The sequence below is a fragment of the Amborella trichopoda genome, chromosome 12, assembly GCF_054954075.1.
Source record: "Amborella trichopoda isolate Santa Cruz 75 chromosome 12, AtrichopodaSantaCruz75HAP2 v2.0, whole genome shotgun sequence".
Lineage (NCBI taxonomy): Eukaryota > Viridiplantae > Streptophyta > Magnoliopsida > Amborellales > Amborellaceae > Amborella > Amborella trichopoda.
Genome location: NC_142347.1, coordinates 33,619,248 through 33,631,966, shown reverse-complemented (window position 1 = coordinate 33,631,966; position 12,719 = coordinate 33,619,248). Strand labels below are relative to the sequence as shown.

The following is a 12,719-nucleotide window of genomic DNA, read 5'->3' as shown; positions in this document are numbered from 1 at the left end:
ATTTGTACCAACAGTTGCTTCTATTGCTATGTTTCCATTGTGTTCGCCATTTAATAATTTTTGAAAATATACTCTCCACCTTTCGTTAACCTTTGTCATCCTTCATCAAGACCCTTGATAATCACTCTTAATGCATTTAATATGGTTTATATTCTCACTTTTTTTCTCACTTATTTTTGCCAATTTGAATACATCTTTTTCACCTTCTCTTGTTCCCACTTATAATATAAATTATCATATGCCTTAAGTTTAGCTTTACTTAGTATTTGTTTTCATTGCACTCTCAAATTTTATAACTAATCCCACTAAAAACCTCAAAATTCATCTAGTGATTATTAGATGATTTGTAAAATTTCATAATAAAGAAATCCCCGTCTTTTGACTGAGGAAATAGATATACAGTAATGCTCCTGTAGAAGCATAGTATGCACGTTCCAAAAGATCGCCCCAACCATATTCGGGAACCGATGAGATGTACTGACCATAGTCCGGCAAGACTACTAAAACTATTTGTAGGGATAGTGAGATTGTCACCTACTCATGCAACACAAATCATTTTTCATTTTTTTATGACTTGAAATCTTTTTTTTTTCCATAGACAGTATCTTGGTATTCAGATGATCAATTATAGGGTTTTCAATGCCAAAAGAACACTTTCAAGTGGGTTTTAAGGTGCACCTTATTTCTACAGTATAAGATTAACACGTCATATGAACTTTTTTGCAACTAATATTTGCTTAATCTATCCCAAAACTAAAATAACTTAATTAAGTACGCGATGAGTGCCATGGAACGAGTGTAGGAAAATTCAGGTGATTCTAACTGCCTAGTTAGATTGCATTTAGATTGGAACTGGCCACTGACCGGTTCTGGTTTCAACTAGTTTTGGCGAACCAACTAGGTATTTTAAAAGCAATTCAAAAAATTTATATAATATCCTAAAAAATAAGGGATTTTGTTTGTAAGGTATTTTTTAATGTTTTTCATCGTTTTGTAAAATATTGGAAATAGTTTTGGTTATTAATACTTATTTTATATTTTCCCATATTTTTTTAAAAAAATTCAAGAATACCCCTGGGCACAAATCAATTCTTTAAAATCCATTTTTTGTCATTACTTTTCAACTTCATTCGGATGTGCTTTTTTTACCCATGCTTTGTTTAATCATGCTTTAAATAATCTTTTAATATTTTATTAGATTTTTTGTATTATTATTTTTTTTATATTTTTTTGGCCATTCAGGATTTGCCGAACGGTTTATCAGTTAGGCTGGGTGAACCGCTACCAGCCCCATATATGGTTAACCATTCCGGTTCAATTTTTCCTACACTGCATGGAACTACTTGTACCCATTATGAACACTTTTACAACAAATGACAATAAAGGGATTATTCTAAAGTAGTGACCCTACTATGACCTCAACAAGCTAAATAGCCAAAAACTGAAGTATTCGCGAAGCAAAAGTTCACTCGAGCTAACTTCACTCCTAAGCGAAGCCACCTAGAACAATTGCCACCAAAACAACATATTATCTTTTTAAAATAAAATGAAAAAAAAAAAACCAAAAATATTATGCTCCCATAGGAATACACAATCTATTTACTCCCTCAAGCAAAAACTCATGTAGGGATTAATTTTAGAAGGCCAAATTTTGAGGATGTAACCTCTTCATCAATAATAATAATAATTCCCAATTGTACCCTCTATGCACTTGAAAAAAAAATTGTCTCAAGATTTTATAGAGGTCTTCTAAGTTTTAGAGGGTGAGATAAAAGTGTTAGAAAACTCAAACTTCAAATTTTTTCTTTTGAGAAAAATTGTTTGGTGATTCTTAGGTGGTTCATAAAATTTTAGGTTGAAAAAATAAACACGATATTCATTGTTTTAGATTTTAAAAATAATTTTGACTGTAGTTTTTCATTACAAAGAGTCACGGGATGCTTGCACTGACTTCAAAAGAACGGGTACTCATTGGCACAGGAAATACATGTGTAAAAAATCCCATAATTGCACTCTCAAGATAAACTTTTGGGAAATACAGTGGTTAAATATGATTTTCCTTTTTGGGTAAAAGTATTGGGGATACAATGGCCAAAATAAAGAGACATGTATTGGAGAGAAGATTAAAATTGGAAGACAAATTGCAGCCTACATATCATGATTAAAACTCGAAGAGGCAAGTTTTGGAGATCCAAAATACAACTTTCGATCCGAAGAAATGACGTTTTTGTAGATTTTGAATCTCATTGTCTATGTATGAAGGAAGCCACCATGGGCTTTTCCTTGTCACTATAGAAGAGTCCAAAAGAGGCAGTTCTATGAACCGCCTCATCAATTGGTAGAAACATCCAAAAGATGTGCGAAACTGCTGCACCAGCAAGAGAGAATGCCAAGATGCTGTGATAATGGTGCGCCAAGATGCTCGACTTCAATTTATGTAAAATGAGCTTGGACAGGTGTCACAAGGGACTATGATGATCAACCAATATTTTTTTGAGTAAGTGACGATCAGCCAATACTTCACAAAGGTAAAATCTTTGTCCCATGGGATTTCAAAACTTGATCTAGAATCTTGGATTAGGGACACCAGAATGAGATGTATCATCATCAGAGGCTTAAGACCGAATACAATGGGTTCATGAAGGCCATCAGAGGATGATAGACACATCATACTCTTTTAGAGTTAGAAAGTCCATTGACGTTGGCCAGACAGATAGCCGACATATCTGTAAAGGACGAAGAGGAGGCCCTCTTTGCATGAAAGAAGACATTAGGGGTTTCCCAAACCAACCAAAAGAGAAAGGGCTCCCAACTAGGGGGAGCCAGATGAGGCAATACCAATGTAGATCAGTGACCAAGGAAACCCCTGACGATACATTGAGTGCTACAATTGTGGCAAAAAGGGCCACTTTACTCTTGAGTGCTAGTCAAAGAAAAAAAAGTTAGCTAAAGGAAATACAGTAACTACAACAAGTCACCAAGAGGAGATAGAAGAAGATTGGGATGCACAAGCATCCTTCGTAGTAACTGAAGAAATAGAACTGACGAGTTCGAAACTAGCCGACTATCAGACAATCGATACAAGGATATGGCCATCAGATGAACCTGAGGAACTAGCGCTCAACATAGTCTCTAGCTCTGAAGGCATCAATTACAATAAAGATTGGATTGTAGAATCAGGATGCTTAAACCATATAACTAGCGACAAAGGTAAGTTCCTAAATTTGACTAAGTACAAAGGAGGCAAAATTGTGGTTAATACTAATAATACAAGGCTGTCAATCACCCATGTCGGAAAGGCTATATGTATGCCTCGATTCAGTATAAGAGAGGCCCAGTTATAGGACGTATACCATGTGCCAAAAATGAAGAAGAATTTGATGTGAGTATCACAACTAACAACAAGTAGTAACTTTGTCGTGTTTGGTCCAGATGATGTAAAGATGTATCGAAGCCTAAAGTTGCCACACCAACCGATTATGGAGGGCCGACGACTGGACTCTATCTACATGATGTTATCATAGTCATCTTATGTACAAAAAGCCCAAAGGAGTGAGGTTGTTGATATCTGGTATGCTAATTTAGGGCACGTGGGCTTCAACAAGCTAAAGATTATGATGGATCGATCAATGGTGAGGGGACTTCCTTAGTTGGAAGTCCAAATAGATGTGTGTAGGGGCTATCAATTTGGCAAGACTCATCGACAACCATACATTGAATCAAACTATCATTCTAAAAGGCCGCAGGAGATTGTTCGCTCAAGATGTATTTGGCCCAGTAAAGCAACACTTAGTCAGAGCCATGACGTACATGCTTACTTTTATAGATGATTGTTTAAGGTATGTGTGGGTGTAGCTAATGAAGGAAAAGTCAGAGGTCTTTGAAAAGTTTAGGGATTTCGAACAAAAGTCGAGGGGGAAATTGGCCAGAAGATTCAGTGCTTACGCATTGACAATGGAGGAAAATACACATCGACAGAATTCTCAGCCTACTTATAGAAGGCTGTCATTCGACGCCCTTTAACCGCTCCCCACACTCCACAACAAAATGAAGTAGCTAGACGAAAGAATCGACACCTGGTTGAAACATGCAGAAGTATGTTGCATGCTAAAAATGCGTCAGGCAGATTTTGGGGAGAGTGTATGAAGACAACGACGCGCATTATCAATAGGCTACCTCAACTAAAATTGGGATTTATCACACCAATGAGGGAATTTGGAAGATCAAACCCACTATAAGTTATTTTAAAGTATTTGATTGTATATACTATGTGCTTGTTCCATAAAATTTGTACAATAAAGTAGAGAAAAAGACAGTACGATGCATATTTGTGGGATATGATGTCGAAAGAAAATGGTGGAGGTGTTGTGACCCCACAACTAACCGATGCTATATGTCACGGGATGTGGTATTTGACGAAGCATCATCTTGGTAGATTCTAGAAACTACAAAAGTATATGATAATGGAGAAAAACAAAATTGAAGACTGAGGAGACTCTAGAAAGAGAGCATGAGGAACAAAACTAAGAGAACGAGATGCACCATAGCCCACCAATCACACCAAGAAGATCTTCCAATGGAGAGATGGTGCCCTCTAGACAAGGACACTTGAGGAGGCTCAACCAAGTCCACTAGAAGAGGTCACTGAAGAGCCTCAATTACGACGCTCAATCGGACTAATAAGAGCAAATCCTAAATATGTGGATGCTGCACTAGGCGAGGTAGATGATATTTGAGAACCGGTCTCATACGAAGAGGCCAGTCAAAGTGCAAAATGGCAAAAAGCTATGGAGGAAGACATATTTATACTAGAGAATAACCAGACTTGGGATCTAGTTCTTAAGCCGAAGGAGGCCCATCTCTTATCTATGGGTAAGTAAAGACTCGTGTCGATGGGTTGATCGAAAGATATAAGGCCAAACTAGTCGCCCATGGCTTTTTACAATAATATGGGATCGACTATGAGGAGACTTTCAGTTTTGTAGCCAAAATCATGACAGTACATGTACTGTTTGCACTGGCAACTAGCAAGTCATGGAAATTATGTTTAATGGATATGAATAATGCTTTTCTTCATGGAGAGGTTGATCGATATATATATATATATATATATATATATATATATATATATATATATATATATATATATATGGGTAGTGATTTCATGCAACGGTTGTATCATAGTATACTGCAATAACACTTCTAGAAAACCATGTTTGTGGTATTTTTATGACCCAAAATTTTACACACACTCTCTTCATCTCAATAATCAATCCCCAAAAAAAAAAATTTCAATTTGAGCCCTAGATATGGTTAAAATGAATCCCCTCCAAAAACGAATCTAGACCATTCGTTTAGTGAAGTTCAAGATCTTAGCCTTTATAAACTCAAAATCATTTTTTTCTATCTTAACGTTTGTTCATCTAATGATGATAAAGACATCCAAAAAAATTGGAAATGAAACAATCCTTCTAAGGCCTACATCTAAGCATCTCACCAAAATGAACGGCCTATGTTAATTTGGTGAAAACAATACTTTCTAGATTGTGTTTTCAAAATTTTTCTTTTTTATGATTGTTCATTAGAATTAGAAGATTGCATATTTCAAATTTTGGATAAAACAAATGGCCATAACATGGTGTTTGAAGGTTGTTGCATCATATTACTATACAATCGTTGCATGAAATCATTGCCCTATATATATATATATATATCGATCAACCTCTCCATGACAAAAAGCATGAACACATGTTACATCAAACAAAATGAAATAGGATAGCTATTGAATTCTGGGTGTGAAATTTAGATTTTTAGACAATTAAAACACAATCTAAACAGACAAATAAGTATAGAAACACCTTCGATTAATCTCATGTATAATGCATTGGTTAGACATGCAAAGTTCACAATTTTTTTTTAAGCTTCAAACCAAAAACTCATGGACTTTGTTTGTGTTGGTTCACATAACTCATTGAATCAATTTAATTTCAATATGAGATATAGCCACAAATGAACAAGCTAGGGTCAATGATTAATTTGGAAACACCAAGAGTATTTATTGTTGAAAAATAAAAAACAACGAAAAAATAATGAAATCTACACAAATCAGATGGAAAATGAGTAAATATGTGTTGAAAAGCAACCTAGAGACAATTATTGATAAAGCCCAAAATTCTTTCTTGGATTATAACTGCATAATAGAGAAATTTGAGTTCAAAATCAAGAAAAAACCCAATCTTTTGAACTTTCTTTTTCACAAAAAATAGGGGTCCAATTTGTAAAACAGAGGCATATGTCTTGTATATCTATGAAGAATGATGGGAATCTAAGCTTTCTGAAAGAGAAATGGCCAGAGAGATTGATTAAAAGGCATAAATAACATTTTCAAGTGAAAAATGAACTCATATAATTGAGTTCACGACAATTAGTTGATCTTGAAATATAGCCAGCTATCGTTTTATTATTATTATGTTTTTTCTTATGCTTTTTTCTTTTCCCTTTTTTGGGAGAATCGCCCACTCGACTATAGTGCAATAGGCAAAATTAAGCAAACTAGGGTGAGTCATCAAATTGGGGCCGTGACCCTCAAACCTGAGTTGGATTGGGTGATGCCAATCCAACTAAACAACTTTTCAATCACAGCCTGTAGTCTTATAGAAGGTGCTGAAAAAAGATTATTTTTTAATATTTTGTAAGGAAAAAGTTTGTATAAGGTATCAATCCTTATATACATAAAAGTAAGACGGACCTCAAAAAACCCTATTATAAAAAGTCGTTCTGATGCTAAACCACCTTGACTTTACAATGTATAGATAAAAAAAAGAAAAGAAACAAAGATTTCCAATGCTAATTATAGTGCATCTTGCAACACATTTTTGAGTACTTATCATTCTTCTCGGTTCTTATCATTCTTCTCGATTTGCATCATTTTCTGAGCTTTACAATTTTTCGAGCTTTAAAATTTATAACTTTTTTGAACTTTAAAATTTATAATGCTAACTATAGTGCTGCACATTTTTTGAGTACTTATCATTTTTCTTGATTCTTATCATGCTTCTCGATTTGCATCATTTTTTTGAGCTTTAAAATTTATAACTAGGAGGAGAAAGATTTGGTGGTGCTTTTTGTTATTTAAAGCGGGCACCTTATATAAACCATACTTGTAATGGAAACTCAGCTTATCTAATAAACCATCATATTCTCACACTATTAGATATGGGAAGGCCCATATGTAATTTTCTAGGGGCACATATGGTAATTGGAAGCTAAGGATTCCCTAGAACCTGGAATTTCGTTTTTAGGAGCTCGAATTATTAGTACCTGGAAATTATGGAATACTACAAAAATCATGCTTCATCAATGATCTAACAAAGCTTTACATAAATATGGCTTCTCAGAGAGTGATAGATGAGAGAGAACAATGCATGAACAAGACGGACTTAAAGAGAGAAACAAGGTCAGAGTTTCATGATGGCTGCAACTGGTACCTTTACCAGAAACCCTAAATCATTCTCACACTCGAGACATGCTCCTCCTCCTCCTGGCCTCAAGATCGGGCCCAATGGAACTCCCATTGTCTCCACCGGCATCCAAGACCTCGATCATATCCTTTTTATTGAGGCTCAATCGTCTCTCATGCTTCAATGTTTTACTGATAGGTGCAACGGTGTTTATTTTTCTGCTTTGTTGTTTCCATGACTGGTTTGGCAAAGTTGTTGGGGGGTGGAGTTCCAGTTGGGAGTTTGATAATGGTGATGGAAGACAGTGAGGCCCCTCACCATTTGTTGCTGCTGAGGAATTTCATGTCGCAGGGTGTGCTCCATCGCCAACCTCTTCTCTACGCGTCCCCTGCCCACTCCCCTCGTGCGTTTCTTGGCACCCTGCCTGCTCCCATCCCCCCCAGAACTCATCTGCACACCCCCAGCCAGCAGCAGGTAAAGGTTTCTCTTTTACTTACTCTGCTTCTGTCCCTACGTCTTATTGTTTCTGCATTTTGACATCTCCATAGCTCGATTGTTCGGTTTTTGGGAATTTATGACCTTGGATTTGCATATGCAGGAGGAAGATTTGAGAATTGCATGGCAATATAAGAAGTACTTTGGAAACGAGCAGATGTTTGTTGAGAGCCATAGAGGTAAGCCATTTGACACTGTTGGGCATTTTTTTTGTGTGCGTTTCAGCGCTATGCTGCTATCACGGTTTGGTGGTTACACTGGAACTTTAGTTTTTTTTTTTATAGTGACACAAAGGTCTTTCGTTATAATCTTATGACACATTGCAGGAAACACCACTTCTAAATTTTGTCATTCAAACATGAAGTTTTAGACTCTTCAGTGAGCTATTTATTGTATACTGTTGGAGATTTGAATACCTGAAATCCTAATTTAACTTATACAAGTTCCCAACTCTAACACCCTTGATCACAACAAGAACACCATTAGATACTTTGAGAACTCCCCCTTGTCCGGTGAATTTATAGACATTGGAATCCAATAAAGAAAGAGAAATTAAACTTTTCTTCAAGTCCAGAACATTTCGAACATGCTCAAGTGTGCGGATATTTCCATCATAGATCTTTTATTTCATCGTGCTAATCCCAACCATTCTACTAATTGAATTATTTGATATTTCCCATCAATACGGAACCACCATCAGATGGTTCATATGAACTAAACCATGACTTGTGTGGGCACATATGATGTGTAAAACCACTATCCAAAATCCAATTTTGATGGAATCGGGATTGCAACCCACGACATAAACCTCTTCTTCAATGAAATCGGATGTCGATTCCTCCACTTGATTTACCTCATTTTTTGACTCATTGGTTTCCCTTACCTCATTTTTTGACTCATTGGTTTCCCTTACTTTTTCGAATTTTTGCCATTTCCTTTTTGTAAATTTTTTCTAAATATGTCCGGTTTCACCACATCCCCAACAAACAAACTTGTTTTCTTGGCCTTCAAACTTTGATCGACCCTTTGACTTAGTTCTTGAAGAATTTCGAGGAGAATTACCTCTCTCACTTGAACGATACCTTGACATGTGAACTTCTGATTCCGGTTCTGCAATAGATGCCTTTTTTCAGACTTCACGAGCAAGCAAAGTACTACTTACCTTACTTAAGGGTATGTTTGATAAAATAGGATTTAAATATTCAAAAGTTTTAAAATTTGAAGAACGACTTTGTTGGCTTTCCATATCTCTAAATTACCGAATATCTTAATATGTCAGTTTTTTTTGCGTCTTTGCTATTTATCAATAATTCATAATTTTTCTAATTGAATGTTTTTCAAGCCATGACAATATTTTTAGAGCATGAACACCAGCAATAATGGCCGCCCCTCAAACATGATTTTTCATACCAGCAATCCAACTAGAGAAAAACCTCTCTTTCTCTCATTCTAAACTTGCAGGCTCTCTCTCTCTACAGTTCATCCCATCACTCAATTTGCAACGGTTGGATTTCGTCCATGTTTCATCTTGATTACTCAATTTGCAGCTTGTGTTTCATCTCAATCCATTGATTTGAAGCTCTCTCTCTCTCTCTCTCTCTCTCTCTTTGTGTACCCACCTCTTTGTCCAAATCTCATAAAAAACCAGTGCCCAACCCACGCAACCCATCTTCTTCTTTCCATTACTAAGCCACCGTGCAAATCTTCTTCTTTGCAATGCAAACCACCCAACCTCCCAAAAATCAAGCTCAAATACTAACCAAGATAGCCCAAAAGCTGTATTCATCTCGTTCTCGGTTTTGTCTTTCCATACTTCCCTCTTTTGAAGCTCTGTGTCCTAGATCCACTATTCTCTCTCACTAACCTCTCTCTTGCCCTCTGTTTTCCTTTATTTCTTGTCTCCTCACTGATGCAAGCCCCACATCTCTTCGCTCCATAACTAAGTGTAACCTTTCTCTCTCTAACTTCTCTTTCCCTTGTTTTTCCATTCTCTACACCTGTCTCTCTCATCATGGAAGACTTAAGCTTCTGTTTTAGAGAGAGATGTGGTTGTTTGGGGAGATGATAGAAAGTATTAGAGAAGACGTGGTGGTTTGGGGAGAGACGAATGGGTCTTGTAGAGCTCACCAAGAGAGAGATGTTAAGATGGGAGGGGTTTTGTGGGTTTGTGCAAGTAACGACGTAGCGAAAGAAAAAAAATGACGGAAGAAATTGAATCCCGCAAAATTCAAGTATGAGGTGAATTTTGTAGGATTTAGATAATTGATGATTATCTAGATTTTAAACGATCTGGTTTTGCTCGATCAAATGACTCACATGCCTTTTTAGTATCTTTTAAGATCAAGATCATTATAGATTTGGGAATATCCTGAACTATTGAGATATTGCCAAGTTGTCAAACATACCCTGAATCAAGTGAATGTTCTTTAGTGCAACCTAATGTTGTCACCAAATTATCATAAGATTCTGGTAAAGTAACATTATCGCCTTATCCTCATCTTTGATTTTTTCACCAGCATTAGCAAGTTCACAAATAATATTATTGAAAATGTTCAAATGATCAGATACTTTTGTCCCCTCTTTCATCATTAAACCAAACAATTTTCTCTTTAATAGAATACGGTTTGTAAGAGATTTGTTTTGATAAACGCTTTTCAATTTCTCCCACAAGCCTTTTGCCATCTTCTCTCCCACTATATTGAATAAAACCTTATTTGCTAGGCACAATCGAATTGTAGCCATAGTCTTAAGGTCCATTTCCTCTCAATCCTCATTACTTATGGATTCCAACTTCTTTTCCTTTCCTTGTTGGACCAAAAGATCATGAACTTGAATTTTCCATATCTCAAAATTATTTTGTCCATCAAATTTCTCCACCTCAAATCGATTACTTGCCATTCTCCCAAAAAACCTAAAGCTCTTATACCACTTATTGGAGATTCAAATACCTGAAGCCCTAATTTAACCGATCATCGAATATCACACATTCAATATTGAATATGTAAAATCGATAATCCAATAATAAGCTAAGAATCCTATATAATAATTTAGGAAAAATAAATTAGAGATAGAAGCATAATCATGAGAGAAATTTAGAAAGAAAAATCGCGACACGAATTAATCGTGGTTCACTCTGTAGGGCTACGTCTATGGGTAAGCAGGCAAGTAATTCCACTATCAAAGAGAAATTTACAAGGGGATACAATATTACCTTAATAGAGAAAACCGATAAAATCCATCGCCATAATGCTTTCTTGAAATCACCCAAAAACCACGATTTACCCCGTGTTTCACTTCGGATGATCTAAAGACATGAGCAATACAAGCTCATACAATTTCTCTATTAAAAATTGGACAAGAAATCCTTTTTCACCTCTTTTTCCTTTCCTACATAACCAAAACAAACTGTAACCCCCTTCAAGAGAGAGAGAGAAGAGTTCAAAACCAAGAAGGAAGAATCGTGTGTTCAAAAGCCGATTTTTAGCTTTTATATAAGTCACTTAATTTAGTGACAAAAAAGCCCCCAACAAAATGGTGTTGCGGAAATGATGTTCACACTTGGATGGAGCGAGCAAGAAGTATGTTGAGCAATGCCGAATTGGAGCAAGAGTTATTGGCTGAAGTTGTGATGATGATTTGTTATCTTATCAATCGATCACCTTCGACGGCTTTGGGGGAGAAAACACCCCAAGAGGTATGGTCTGGAACTCCTTGTGATTATTCTAATTAAAGATTTTTGGTTGTCAATTCTTATGTTTTAATTCCAAGTTGCCAAAGAAATAAGCTTGAACTAAAATAAAAAAAAGTGCATTTTTGTTGGGTATGACAAAGGTGTGAATGGATATTGGTTATGAGATCCAAGTGCCCAAAGGATAATTACAAGTTGGGATGTGCATTTTGATGAATCATCTGTGTTGACAAAGGGTGTAGGAAATGAGACTATAGAAAATGAATAATCTCATAATGATACTCAAGAAATTGATTTTTGACCTCATGTTCCATCATCTAGTGAGAGCCATATATCGGAAGAAGCACCCATAAGTATCAATGGAGAAGCCATTGATGCAAAAAGGGAAGTTAGTGAACCAAGTGATTCCCATGAAGAAGTTGCTCCATCGATGGCAAGAAGATCCACAAGGCTAATTCGTCCACTCGAGTGGTTTAGGGATTATGTGGACCTCGAAGTTTTATATGCTTTGGTGGTTATGAATGAAGAACCGGGCACTTACCAAGAAGCTATGGACGGGGATGATTCCATATCTTGGAAGAAGGCTATGGAAGATGAAATGTTGGCTCTTAGGAAGAACTACACTTGGGATTTGAGAGGGTTGCCAAAGGGTAGGAAAGCGGTTGGTTGCAAGTGGGTGTTCAAAATCAAAAAAGGGATTGATAGAAATTTGGAACGGTATAGGGAAAGGTTAGTTGCAAATGGATTTTGCACAAAAGGAATATATCGACTTTTTTGAAATTTTCGCACCAATTGTCAAGTTAGACTCTATTAGGTTGGTGCTTGGGCTTGTTGCATTGCATAATTTGGAACTTGAACAAATGGATGTAAAATGACTTTTTTATATGGTGAACTTGAAGAGGAACTGTATATGCAACAACCGGAAGGATTTCTTGAAAAAGGAAAAGAGAGGTCAGTGTGCTAGTTGAAGAAATCCATATATGGACTCAAGCAAGCATCAAGACAATGGTATAAGACTTCTGACATGTTCATGATTGGTCTTGGATACCAAATGAGTGAATATGACCATTGTGTTT

General features: G+C 36.2%; 1 protein-coding gene across 1 annotated transcript in view; it reads left to right on the top strand.

Annotated features, from left to right (window-relative positions):
• The first annotated feature begins 7,366 nt into the window (after window positions 1-7,366).
• Window positions 7,367-12,719, top strand: part of ELO1 (Paxneb protein-like protein) — a 63,091-nt gene continuing 57,738 nt past the window's right edge. Inside the window, exons 1-3 of the mRNA XM_088853979.1 lie at window positions 7,367-7,602; window positions 7,710-7,934; window positions 8,059-8,134. Of these exons, the coding sequence (XP_088710105.1) occupies window positions 7,468-7,602; window positions 7,710-7,934; window positions 8,059-8,134 (436 nt within the window). The 5' untranslated portion in view covers window positions 7,367-7,467. The remainder of the gene's footprint in view (window positions 7,603-7,709; window positions 7,935-8,058; window positions 8,135-12,719) is intronic.